This window comes from Trachypithecus francoisi, unplaced genomic scaffold (genome assembly GCF_009764315.1).
Source record: "Trachypithecus francoisi isolate TF-2019V2 unplaced genomic scaffold, Tfra_2.0 Lachesis_group2, whole genome shotgun sequence".
Taxonomy (NCBI): domain Eukaryota; kingdom Metazoa; phylum Chordata; class Mammalia; order Primates; family Cercopithecidae; genus Trachypithecus; species Trachypithecus francoisi.
In genome coordinates, this window is record NW_022681465.1 from 22563932 (window position 1) to 22576721 (window position 12790).

Sequence of the window (12790 nt, forward strand, 5' to 3'; positions counted from 1 at the left end):
AACTTGGACACTCCAGCCCTGACTCAGGATGAGTAATTGAAAAGGAAACAACAGGGCAATAAGCAAAGATTTATAAAATTTCTTTGACAATTCAGCAGTGATAGCTGAAGAGCATGCTTTTAAGGAAGTCTGAACACCCAGCAACTGCACTGAACACCAAGCAGCTACACTGCACACCCAGCAGCTACACTGCACACCCAGCAGCCACACTGCACACCCAGCAGCCACACTGCACACCCAGCAGCCACACTGAACACCCAGCAGCCACACTGAACACCAAGCAGCCACACTGCACACCCAGCAGCCACACTGCACACCCAGCAGCCACACTGCACACGCAGCAGCCACACTGCACACCCAGCAGCCACACTGCACACCCAGCAGCCACACTGCACACCCAGCAGCCACACTGAACACCAAGCAGCTACACTGCACACCCAGCAGCTACACTGCACACTCAGCAGCTACACTGCACACCCAGCAGCTACACTGCACACTCAGCAGCTACACTGCACACCCAGCAACTACACTGAACACCCAGCGGCTACACTGCACAAGGAAATGACACAAAGATTTTGCAAAGACAACATGGATTCTAGGAAACAAATTAATGATAGGATCATAGACTGAGATGAAAGAAAGTGTGATAGAATTAAGAGAATAATGTAAAGAAACAATATCATCGGCCAGGCGCGGTGGCTCACGCCTGTAATCCCAGCACTTTGGGAGGCCAAGGCAGGTGGATCACAAGGTCAGGAGATGGAGACCATCCTGGCTAACACAGTGAAACCCCGTCTCTACTAAAAATACAAAAAATTAGCCTGGCATGGTGGCGGGCGCCTGTAGTCCCAGCTGCTGGGGAGGCTGAGGCAGGAGAATGGTGTGAACCCGGGAGGTGGAGCTTGTAGTGAGCCGAGATGGCGCCACTGCACTCTAGCCTGGGCAACAGTGAGACTCCACCTCAAAAAAATAATAAAAAAAAAGAAACAATATCACCAAAGATATTAAACAAAATGGAGAAGGGGATGGATGTGGAGCCAGTTAATATGGGTACCTGGTGTGCACAAGAAGCGATCAGAACACAGAGCAGTAAAAATTAAATAAATAAAAAGAATAGAGCTGAGCTGTGGTCAGCACATCTGTTGAAACTGGGCTTTTCTTATTTAAGCCCTCCCATTTTTGAGTGTGCCCTCACATAAACCAATACGATTTTTTTAAATAGAGGAAATCATGGTGAGAATAAAGAAAAAGAATAATGGAAAAGATTTTTAAAAATGCTGTGGGAGAAATCTTTCCTGAGCTAAAGGAAAACTTGAGTTGGAAGGGATCAAAAATACTCAATAGGCCGGGCGCGGTGGCTCAAGCCTGTAATTCCAGCACTTTGGGAGGCCGAGGTGAGTGGATCACCTGAGGTCAGGAGTTCGAGACCAGCCTGGCCAACAAGTGGAAACCCCGTCTCTACTAAACCCCGTCTCTACTAACAAAATACAAAGATTAGCCAGGCATGGTGGCGGGCACCTGTAATTCCAGCTACTCGGGAGGCTGAGGCCGGAGAATCGCTTGAACCCGGGGAGGCTGTGGTTGCGGTGAGCCAAAGTCTTGTCACTGCATTCCAGCCTGGGTGACAGAGTGAGATTCCGTCTCAAAAAAATATAATAATAAATAAGATTTCACAGGGATGCTTTGAAAAAAAAAGTGGTCAATATTTATGAAGCGTATCCAGCATCTAGACACCTCCTGGTGGAATTATTGAACCTCAAGGGCAATAGGGAATCTTTCTGTCCTCTGGGAGGAGAGGGAAATGGGGCTACTTGCCCAGAAAAATTATCGGGCTGGCCTTGGACCCTTCCCTCAAGGTACTCATACCCCGACTCTTTATTGAGAAAATGCAGTGGGGTGGAGGCAGACATCCCTCACCGCAGCCCACCCCGCTCCGGCCCCTCCAGGGTCAGCGGGAGTGCTACCTGTGCAGGAAACCACCCGTGAGTGCGTGAGTGCGGCAGGCCTGGGGGAGGTGGGAGAAGCTGCAGCCGGCAGATCCTGCTGTGCAGGAATGTGGCTGAGCCTGGGGATGCCAGAACTTCTGGGATTTTTCCCCCAAGGAAACTAGGATTTTAAAGTGAACCCTCAGAATTTTAAAAACTCAAATACTTTTACAACACAGTGTGGGTCCAACAAAGCACGGGGCTGGACTGTTCTTTGCGACCTCTTTGTGCCTAAAGCCAGTTGAGACTGCCTGGAATCATTTCTGGAACGAAGCGTTCATCATCCCCATGGGACACGAACCCCAAAGCCTGTTGGATACAATAGTAGCACACGGGAGAGTTCGCTGCACAGTCAGGCTGGTGGCTGCCAGTCACTGAACGAGGGAGGTGTATCTCCTCGGGTTTCCATTGTAGCAGCCGCTGCCCTAGACATCCCTGGTACTAATACCCGGTTCCATTGTAGCAGATGTCAGTGCTAATCACTGTAAACAAAGCGTGCTTAACAGAAGTCTTGAGGCCTGGAGTTTGCCGAGAGTTCTCAACCTTGAAATCATCTCTCTTCACATCTGACGTGAACTTCCTTCCCAATAGCATTCCTCTCCTAACTTTTTTTTCAGAATTTGTTGTCATCCACAATGGGATCATCACAAACTACAAAGATCTGAGGAAATTTCTGGTAAGATGCTTCCCCTAGGTGATGTCTCAATCTGGTGGGATTGGTCTCCCCAGAAACTTGACAACCAGCTCATTCCCTTGCGGAAACCAGTGGGAACTGAGCCTCACACTCAGCCACGTCACCGTGTTGAGCAGGAACCTCTGCCTCGGCTGAGCCAGGCCCTGCAGATTTCGTTTGAGGAGATAACAGGGCATTAGCGTTTATCTCAAGGGCCACTGCAGATTCCCAGAACCAAAATAACAGGAACTTTGTTTTATTAAACTGTCTGCATATATAACACAGCGACTTGTATACCAGCGGAGTTGGGGCAGAAAGTTAGAGAGTGAATGTCTAAAGTTTGAAAGGCTTTGTGGTGTTAGTTGGGATGTGGGTGGATTTAACTCAATGTATTTTATCATTTTGACTGCTGTTATTTTGCAATGTCCAGATTAGTGGCAAGGGCGAGCTTCTGAGGTGGGGTGATCTCAGGGCCTCCCGGAGTGACTCAGAGGTATTTGGCTGTGTGATGCTGGCAAACATTTTTCGTCCCTTCCCAGTCTTCCTTGTTCTCGATTTAAGTCACTCCAAGGGCAGATCACCAGGGAGGAGAGGGAGTTGGCCAGGCAGGCATTGTGCAATGACCAATCTCTCATACTGTGCCGACTGCATATTCCAGGAAAGCAAAGGCTACGAGTTTGAGTCAGAAACAGATACAGAGACCATCGCCAAGCTGATTAAATATGTGTTCGACAACAGAGAAACTGAGGACATTACGTTTTCAACACTGGTCGAGAGAGTCATTCAGCAGTTGGTGAGTTACAAATCCCATCTGACTCATTCCTTCGTTCTTTCATTAAAAACATTTTTTTCAAGCAGCAAGTGCCAAGGAATCCTTCATTTTTTGTAAATCCTTATAGACAAACTTGCACAAAGTCCTGAGGATAAAGGACAGCTCATGTACAGCGCCTCACCTCAAGATGTGACACTCTTGTAGAACTGGAAGACGCTCTGTGGTTTGGGAAGTGAACATCAAATAGAAAGTGACCTGCTTCACTGTGACCCCTCTGAAATTGTGCCTGGCATTAGAATCCATGGCTTTTTATGATGCCCACATGAACTTGGTGGTGGTGTGCAGGGAGGGTTGTGGGTGCAGAGAGGGTTGTGGTACCAAGGGAGGAGGTATTTTTAGTTTTTTTTAATTTTGAGACAGAGTCTCAGTCTGTTGCACAGGCTGGAGTGCAGTGGAGTGGTCTCGGCTCACTGCAACCGCCGCCTCCCGGATTCAAGCCATTCTCCTGCCTCAGCCTCTGGCGTGGCTAAGACTTCAGGCACACGCCACCACACCTGGCTAATTTTTGTATTTTTAGTAGAGATGGGTTTTCACTCTGTTGACCACGCTGGTCTTGAACTCCTGACTTCAAGTGATCCACCTGCCTTGGCCTCCCAAAATGTTGGAATTTACAGGCGTGAGTCACCGTGCCTGGCCTGTTTTTGTGATAGGCGATATCAGAGCATGTCTGTATGCGGAACGGAATGGCCCAAAAAAGGGAGAGAGAGAGAGAGAGAGATTGGGGACATTGCAGAGGACAGGGCCCAGGGAGCAGAAGTCCCTGAGAAGGGAGCACACACTGGGAGTATTGTCCAAGGGGAGACCCTTACATGGAGGAGGAGGTGGAGCAGACACAGGCCCATGTGGGATGAGGGAGGACGAGAGGGGTCCAGGCCTCTCAGAGTCCATCCTCTCAGACAGCAGTGCCACCCAATAGCTCCCCCAGGGCTGAGGCCACCTGGACACTGGCCCAGAGTCCAGAACATCTATCAGGCACCACCCTATAGTTTAAAATGTATCATTCTTGAGCAGGTGTTTTCAGAGTCTGATTTAGAAAGTAAGTCTACAGTTGAAACCCTTTTTGTCCTCTAATTCCCGTTATTGGAGGTCCATCATTTAGAGGACGTGTTTATAAATAACAGCCTATCCCACATTTGATGTGCTGGATAATGTGCAGTGAGCCAGTTAGGTATTACAGCATGCTGTTTCTTCTTTTCCATTTTTATTTTGAAATTTCAGAAATACCTCACTCATAATGACACTTTTAAACTTAAGACTTTTCCTACCTGGGACAGTACAGGGTTCTTTTTGGCAGAGAATGAGCAGTGTTTTCTATTCAGTCCGATTTTGTGGTTGACAGAAGCACCAGGGTCTGCCTGAAGCCCCCTGGTTTGTGGTGGTTTGAAAGCCCCGCTGAGGCCTGGGGACGCCGACTCAGGTTCCTCTGGTCTTGTAGCTGAGTTGGCAACCTGGACCCAGCACGCTGACCACACAGGGCCTGGGGCTGCCCGTGGCTCCCACACTTGGAGGATTTCATGTGGAAATTCAGATTTGCAGCTGGTTATATATAACTGAGCTCTGCTAGGGTTGTGGTAAGTGAGTACAGGACGGTCAGGACATAGGGGAGGAATTTACACCAAGAACTTAAGTCGGAAAACCATCTGGATTCTTGTGTTAGGAGAACTGGATTCTAGTTCTGACTTTGCACAGACTCACCAGCTGAGACCCAGAGGGCGAGTGACAGAAATGTTCACCGAAGTGATAATAGCAGTAATGATAATAACAACCTGGCCTTCTCTCGGGCCCCGTGTGCCAGGCTCAGTGCATTGGCTTATCGTCACAGAAGCCACACCAGGTGGCACTGTTGTCACTTCCTTCACAGATGAGGAAAATGGGACCAAAGAAGGCTAAAGGGTTAGCCCAGTTAAGGGATGGAGCCAGGACTTGAACCCAGGCCCTACTGTGTGTTGAGTAAAAGTGCAGTTCACAGGGGCTGAGTAGGTGCTGTCCCTGAGCAGGGCAGGGCAGCCTGGCCCCAGCTATCATCTCCTGTGACTCTCACTGCCCCTGTCCGCCCAGCTGGCACCCCTGCCGTGCTCCCTGTGGGCCTGGGCAAGCATGCTTGCACGTTACTCACCGTGGAATTCACACTTCCGGTTCGTGGTACTTCCCATGGCCCCGTCTGTTTTGCTTTTCCTCGTGATGTCACCCCAGATGCGCTGTTCTGCCCTCAGCTCCCTGACGGACCCCAGGAACCTCCCGCCGTGAAGAGGGGCCCAGGGGGACCCTGGCTGTGGCCAGGCCGCAGAGCGTGGCTGCTAGAACGAGTTGACCCTCACTGTTTGTGTGTTTTCAGGAAGGTGCATTCGCGTTGGTTTTCAAGAGCATCCACTACCCAGGAGAAGCTGTTGCCACACGGTGAGGCGGAACACACCGGCACTTCCCATAAGAAAGAAATAAAATAAAATCACTTAGCTGGAGGGAGAAGGGAGAAGTAGGGCCTCTGGCAGGCTGGAAGGCGCTTGTGGTATCTAAAGGACAACTGTGGTTCAGTCCCGTGTTCCCCCCACCCCCCCAGTGGCTGGTGGTGCTACACTTCTGAATTTAAAAAAAAGTTGGATTTGTATTTGAAATCTCCACAGATTTTTAGAGGTGGGCAACAGATTCCACTTATAAGTACATTTGTACAAACAGGGCAGATCCAGGTTTTGTGGGGCTTGAAGCCTGTACAATATGGGGTCCCCCTTTAAGAAAAAGCATGTAAAATTATGAACATGAAACTAGGGAGCAAAGTGAATATGGATTTAGATCCAGTACAGAAGAGGCCTTGAAGGCCCAGAGCTCAAGCTTCACCTTCACAAAGGAGCATCCCAGGAATCAGCTCAGAGAGCCTGGTTGCCCCCATGTGTCCCTCTGTTACGTGGGCCCCCAGTGCTGCACGGATTTACAGAAGCAGATTAAGTGCCATCCTGTTTATATTCAGATGGGTTGATCATCCATCCATCCATCCATCCATCCATCCATCCATCCAACTATGCAACTAATACTTGCTGTGCACTTACTGTGTGCTGGGCCCTGGGGACTTAGTGGCATCTGACCTGGTCCCTGCCTTGCAGGGCTGAACGGTTGTGCAGGAGGGCAGAGAAGGGCAGAGGATGGTGATGCTCTATGCCGTACCCCAGCACAGGACATCACCTTACCTGGCAGGGGGCAGTGGCAGGTAGCCCCAGGCAGGGGGCTGCCTGGGTCAGGCAGGCAGTGGGAAGAGGAACCAGCATGAGCATAGGCAAGGGGCCCAGAGGGAGTGGGACCTCCAAGGATCCCCGTTGGCAAGGTGGGGGCGTGGTGCAAGGCATTGGTGGGACGGAGGCATTCCAGGCTCAGTGTGTGTCTACTGACACCTGCTGTGTACCAGGCACGGGAGGTAGTGGTGAGCAAGGTGGTAATGGACACCGCTCCAGGGCCTCAAAGGCTGTGGGGAGTGGAGGGGCGGACAGAGGCCGGCTCTAAATGGCCTCATTGCCCTGTGGGCTACGGACTTCATCTGAAGCCCAGGGGAGCCATCTGGAATGAACCTGTGGCCTGGGAGACTGGGCCGGAGAGGGTGAGGCTGTCTCTCCCAGACTGGCATAGTATCTCAGCAGGGAACAACAGGAGTTTATCGTCATTTTTTAAACCTTTTCTAAGACTGGAACTAATTTGCCATTTGGAATTTAATTCCTTCAATTCATAAAATTATAAAATACCAGTTGGTTCGTATCAAATTTAGTAGCCCTTTTTAAAATCCAATTTTATCATGATTTACTATTCTAATGAACTCCGAAGAAGGTAGCGTGAAGAAGCAATAAAGCTTTATTTTTCAAAATTGCCTGTAGCTGAGGGCTCTATAACCTCCAGGACAATCTTTGGGTTGTCTTGGGAGAATTATGTCTCAAGGTCTAGAGAAACAGCAGAGCTCAGTCTACAGCAATAAAATTTGGTGGAGTCATTTGCCAAGAAAATTAGATAACCACCTACTTTCTCACTGCCATTATTATAAACTACTTACGCTAGTTCCCCACTGGCCCCAGAACTATGTCTCAGATTTGCTTTAGACAATAAATGATTAAAATATTCAAAGTGTTCATAGCATCTTCCTCAAAGCCCCAGACTTTGTCCCCCGCTTTGAGAAGTCCTAAGTGGGGTGGAAACAGGCCAACGTGACTGGAAAACAAGGTCTGTGATTGTTGAAGAAAAATTTAGGAACTGCGTTGAGTTAGGCTAACAGATGATGGATGTATGTGGGCTGGATTCAAGCGGATAAGCAAGCACTTCATTAGTTCATTGATCTAAGTTAGCAAGAAATCACCTAAGGTGAGATGTTACCGGATTGTATTCTAATTCATGTGTTTGCAACAGCTCTCTTAAATTGTCTTATTACAGTGTTTGTCTGTGCTTTTTTCTTATTAGTAAATTAACGTCTAGAGGGGAAAAGGCACACATCCTTTAGTAACTACTGCAATTTTACCTGCCTGGTTTCTAAGAACTGCAGGTTTAGAGTGTATGCATTACCAGAGTGAGCCACTTATTTCCGTGCACACCCATGGTAAATTTTATTTGCATGTTGTAATTTATAAGAATGAGCAAAGGATGAGATTTTGGAAGCAGGATGTCATTTAAATCATGAGATCTTTTTATTTATTTATTTATTTAGACATGGAGTCTCGCTTTGTCACCCAGGCTGGAGTGCAGTGGCGTGATCTCGGCTCACTGCAACCTCTGCCTCCCGGGTTCAAGTGATTCTCTTGTCTCAACCTCCCAAGTAACTGGAATTACAGGCGCCTGCCACCATGCCCGGCTAATTTTTGTATTTTTAGTAGAGACAGGGTTCCATTGTGTTGGCCAGGCTGATCTCGAATCCTGATCTCGTGATCCGCCCGCCTCAGCCTCCCAAAGTGCTGGGATTACAGGCGTGAGCCACCGTGCCCGGCCAAATCATGAGCTCTTAATCACATTCACCCCTAGAAGTTGTGAATCAGAAGGAAATACCTACAGCTCTTTCCTGAAATCCCCTGCCGAGGGGCTCAGAGAGCGGGCTCCAGTGGCTGAGACAGTGACGCCGGGACAGGAGGCCTGAGTGAGGGCCCCTCACATTGGCCAGCTGGAGACTCCCTGAGATTTTGCCTGTGACAGTCATTGTCCCCTTTATGGTGAAGTCTACATGGTACAGGGTGACGATTCTAAACTTCATCCGTGGGGTGTCACTTAGGCAGAGACAACCACCCAAGAAATTGCCTTATGTCACCTACAAAGGAGAGAATATACAAAAGTCAGTCCGACCAGTGCCCACTAATGCCAGAGAACTGGGCTGGGGAAGGGAAGGAACAACAGGGGGTCTTTGGGCAGATGGTGGGTGCAGAGCCCTATCGTTAGAGGGATGTGCTGCGGCCTTGGCTGAGTGGAGATCCAGGGTGCCCCGTGGCCCACCAGCGCCTCGTCCGCTGCTGAACGCTCAGCCTCCGCCATCTAACCGTGTGGGTTGGTTACACGTGGGGACTCGACTGGATTGGAGGAGGCCTGGCCTAGGAGGGTGGGAGTGGGACAGGTTATCAGGCTTACTGGGCAGGGGGGTGATGCCAAGTCAGGGACCTGAGACTCAGGAGCTGGCCTTTCCATCCTGTGCTCCAGGCATCCATCCTGTGGGACCTAAACAGGATCCTCCGCCCCTGGGAAAGGGCTGGATTTGGGGATCCTACCTCAGATGCTGGGCAGACACCCAGCCCTGGGTGTCAAAGGCAATGGGTAATGGGATGCCTCCTTCTCCCTACAGGAGAGGCAGCCCCCTTCTCATCGGAGTCCGGAGCAAATACAAGCTCTCCACAGAACAGATCCCCATCTTATACAGGACGTGTAAGTTTCTCAAGAAGTACTGGAATGGCACAGCAGCTGCCTGGCGTCGCAGGACTCGGCAGCTGCTCTGGCACAGGGCACAGTCAGCTCCCCTCTGAGGCAAGGAAGCCCCACTCTGAGCCAGACCCGACAGGCGCACAGCTCCAGGTCTAAAAGGTTTTTGTGCAACTGAGACTTGGCTCCATTTTTTAAAGCTTTTTATTATGGACGTGAATTTATCATGATTTTGTATATTGTCAAACATACACAGAAGTGCCGTTGTATGACAGCAACTGGGCTTTGGTTTGAGTGCTTCTTTGGTTTGTTTTTGTTTGCATTCCTCTCACACTGTAGCCATTTAAATGCTTCTGCAGTGGTACTGTGCTATTTGGGGATCTTTTACGCGATTTGGCTGACACAGCCAAAGCTAAAAATTGCAAATTTCTCCCACACATATTCAGAGGGGAAATTGGTTCCTTGCTGCATGTTATGTAAACAAAACATCCCAGTGGGATTTGCAACCCATTCCTCTATTTGCTAGGCACTCTGGAGAATGTGAAGAATATCTGTAAGACACGGATGAAGAGGCTGGACAGCTCCGCCTGCCTGCACGCTGTGGGCGACAAGGCTGTGGAATTCTTCTTTGCTTCTGATGCGAGGTAACGGAGCCTTCTTCTCTTCCCTTCCTGGGATTATGTAATCAAAGAATGCCTGTCTAAGTACTGCCGGTTCTTACTCATCCTTCCATGTGAGCTGTCGTGGTTCAGCACGTCGCAGGGCCAAGGAAGAGTTCAGCCATCCCTGGCCCTGGGCTTGGAGTCCTTGTCCTAGGGGCACCTGCATGACTGGTAGGCAGCCCTGGTGGCCAAAGGCCAGACACACTGGTGGGCACAATGCTTCGAGCCTGCACAAAATGAATGGGTTAGTTGCCAATGTTGTGAAATTTGAAGATTTCACAGAAAAATCTGAATCTCTAGCTTCTCTGGAAGAACTACCAGATCTGGGCACGCCGTGCAGCCCCCTCTCGGGTGGCAGGTGTCTGGATCTGCTCAGAGGCTGCCCCCTTTAGATGAGACAAGTGTGTCTAGACCTTGGTCCCTCCCACGCGCCTCCCTGCCTTTGCCTGGGTTGAGACCATTTGTGAAAGACAGAGCGAAGACATAGGGAGTTTTTCAATTGATTCTGAAGTCCATGCTCTCATCAGTCCACCAAATGATGATTTTGAAATTTGAGAAATTCTGCTTTATACTCATTTCAGGGAAAAAAAAAAAGCTATACACACAGGCACACACACACATACACACACACAGAGAGAGAGAGGAGAGAGAGAGAGAGAGAGAGAGAGAGAGAGAGAACCAAAGTACTTTCCTGCCATTTGAAGTAGAAAAACCACTATAATAACCTCTGGTACCTTCTTCAGAGACCCAAAGGCTTGGGCCTTTGTTATGTTTCCATTCGTGATGGGTTTTCTCTTTCCGACCAGCATCTAATGGGGCCGTGCTGTGAGGCAGGGAGGATACCAGGTCAGATCTCCTGGGAAACCGGAGTGACAGGGAGGCAAGGCCTGGTTAAACGCACAGCCAGCATCATACTTAACACTGAGGTTGGGGCAGCGTTTCCAAATGGTGCTCCTTAGAACACACCGAGAATACCCGTGAGACGCTGGTGTTATTTCAGTGATTCTAAAACCCAGAGAATTGTCGATTTTGGCATTGTACCATTAGAATTTGTTGAAGCTTTTATTTCTTAGAAGTTTGTCAAATAATTGTGATCTTAGCGATAAATAGTAACTTATATTCAATGAAATATGATAGATGTTTCTTTTTTTATTTTTATTTATTTATTTATTTTGTCTCGCTCTGTCACCCAGACTGGAGTGCAGTGGCACAGTCTCGGCTCACTGCAACCTGCGCCTCTGGGTTCAAGCGATTCTCCTGTCTCAGTCTCCCAAGTAGCTGGGACTACAGGCGCCCCCCTACCACGCCTGGCTAATTTTTTGTATTTTTAGTAGAGATGGGGTTTCACTGTGTTGGCCAGGATGGTCTCCATCTCCTGACCTCATGATGCACCCACCTCAGCCTCCCAAAGCGCTGGGATTACAGGCGTGAGCCAGCATGCCCTGCCAGATGTTTCTTTCTTTTTTTTTTTTTTTAAAAGGCATGAATGCCTGAAAGGAGAGGAAATAATTATTTGTAGGGAATACTATCTATTATACATTTTTAAATCCAGCCAAAAGGCTGTTAGAACTGATAGTACTAGCAGCTGGGAGTAAAGGTGTGGAAATCCTATATCCTGGCATTAGCCACTAAGCTGTATCTGGTTCGAGTGGGACCATGTCCACCCTGTTCTCAGGTGTCACCTCACGTGACCAGGCACGAGGCAGTCAGCAAACGTTAAGTGAACCAAAAAAGCAATACTGTTCACCATAGCTGGAAAAAAAACGCTTTAATTAAATTCCTTAGAGTAAATTTTAACAAAAATACTCCAGAACATATTTGGAGAAAACTACAGAAATTTACCATGAGGAAGTAAGAGATTTGAATATAGGAAGAGATTCCACATTCTTCAGTAGGAAGGCTTAATATTCTCATTTTTTTTTTTTTTTTGAGACAGGGTCTCATTAAGTTGCCCAGGCTGTCCTTAAACTAACTCCTGGACTCAAGGGATCCTCCTGCCTCAGCTTCCAGAGTAGCTATTTTCAAAAATTAATAGTTGTTTTTTAAAAATATTGACTCTTTCCCAAATTAATGTGTGAATTCTGTGTTGTAATTAAGACCCTCCAGATTCTTTTTTTTTTTTTTTTTTTTTGAGATGGAGTCTGGCTCTGTCACCCAGGCTGGAGTGCAGTGGCACAATCTCGGCTCACTACAAGCTCCGCCTCCCAGGTTCACGCCATTCTCCTGCCTCAGTCTCCCGAGTTGCTGGGACTACAGGCATCTGCCACCACGCCCAGCTAATTTTTTGTATTTTTAGTGGAGATGGGGTTTCACCATGTTAGCCAGGATGGTCTCGATCTCCTGACCTCGTCATCCACCCGCCCCAGCCTCCCAAAGTGCTGAGATTACAGGTGTGAGCCACCGCGCCCGGCTCGACCCTCCAGATTCTTTTATTTATATCTTTGGAACTTCAGGAAGTGATTCTGTCACATGTAAGGTAGAGACAAGAAAGACAACATATGCTGAGAAAGAGGAATGGTGGGTGGCCCTCCCAGATGTGAGCGCGCTGTCCAGCTTTTGGGCAATGGTGGCCAGTGTGTACAGGGCACGGTATGAGGGCCTCGCCAGGATCCCATCCAATAATCACAACCGACCTCTGGGGAAGGCACAACTCTTTCCTGTTTACAGAGGCGGAACTTGAGACAGGAACTCCAGGGGGTGATGTGTGTTGCCCACGGGCACAGGACTGGCAAGAGACAGAGGCCCCGAGTGCACCTCAGACCTAACTCGTGGGCCA

The 12790-nt window shown here is 48.8% G+C and overlaps 1 protein-coding gene across 2 annotated transcripts in view; it reads left to right on the forward strand.

The window, feature by feature from the left end:
• GFPT2 (glutamine-fructose-6-phosphate transaminase 2) overlaps window positions 1–12790 on the forward strand; it is a 52830-nt gene that overhangs the window by 19335 nt on the left and 20705 nt on the right. For both annotated transcript variants that reach the window (XR_004429694.1, XM_033178889.1), the window contains exons 5-9: window positions 2603–2661; window positions 3317–3451; window positions 5826–5887; window positions 9279–9358; window positions 9879–9996. Coding sequence is in view for 1 of the 2 variants with exons in the window: in XM_033178889.1 (XP_033034780.1) it covers window positions 2603–2661; window positions 3317–3451; window positions 5826–5887; window positions 9279–9358; window positions 9879–9996 (454 nt within the window). In the remaining variant the exon portion in view is untranslated. The remainder of the gene's footprint in view (window positions 1–2602; window positions 2662–3316; window positions 3452–5825; window positions 5888–9278; window positions 9359–9878; window positions 9997–12790) is intronic.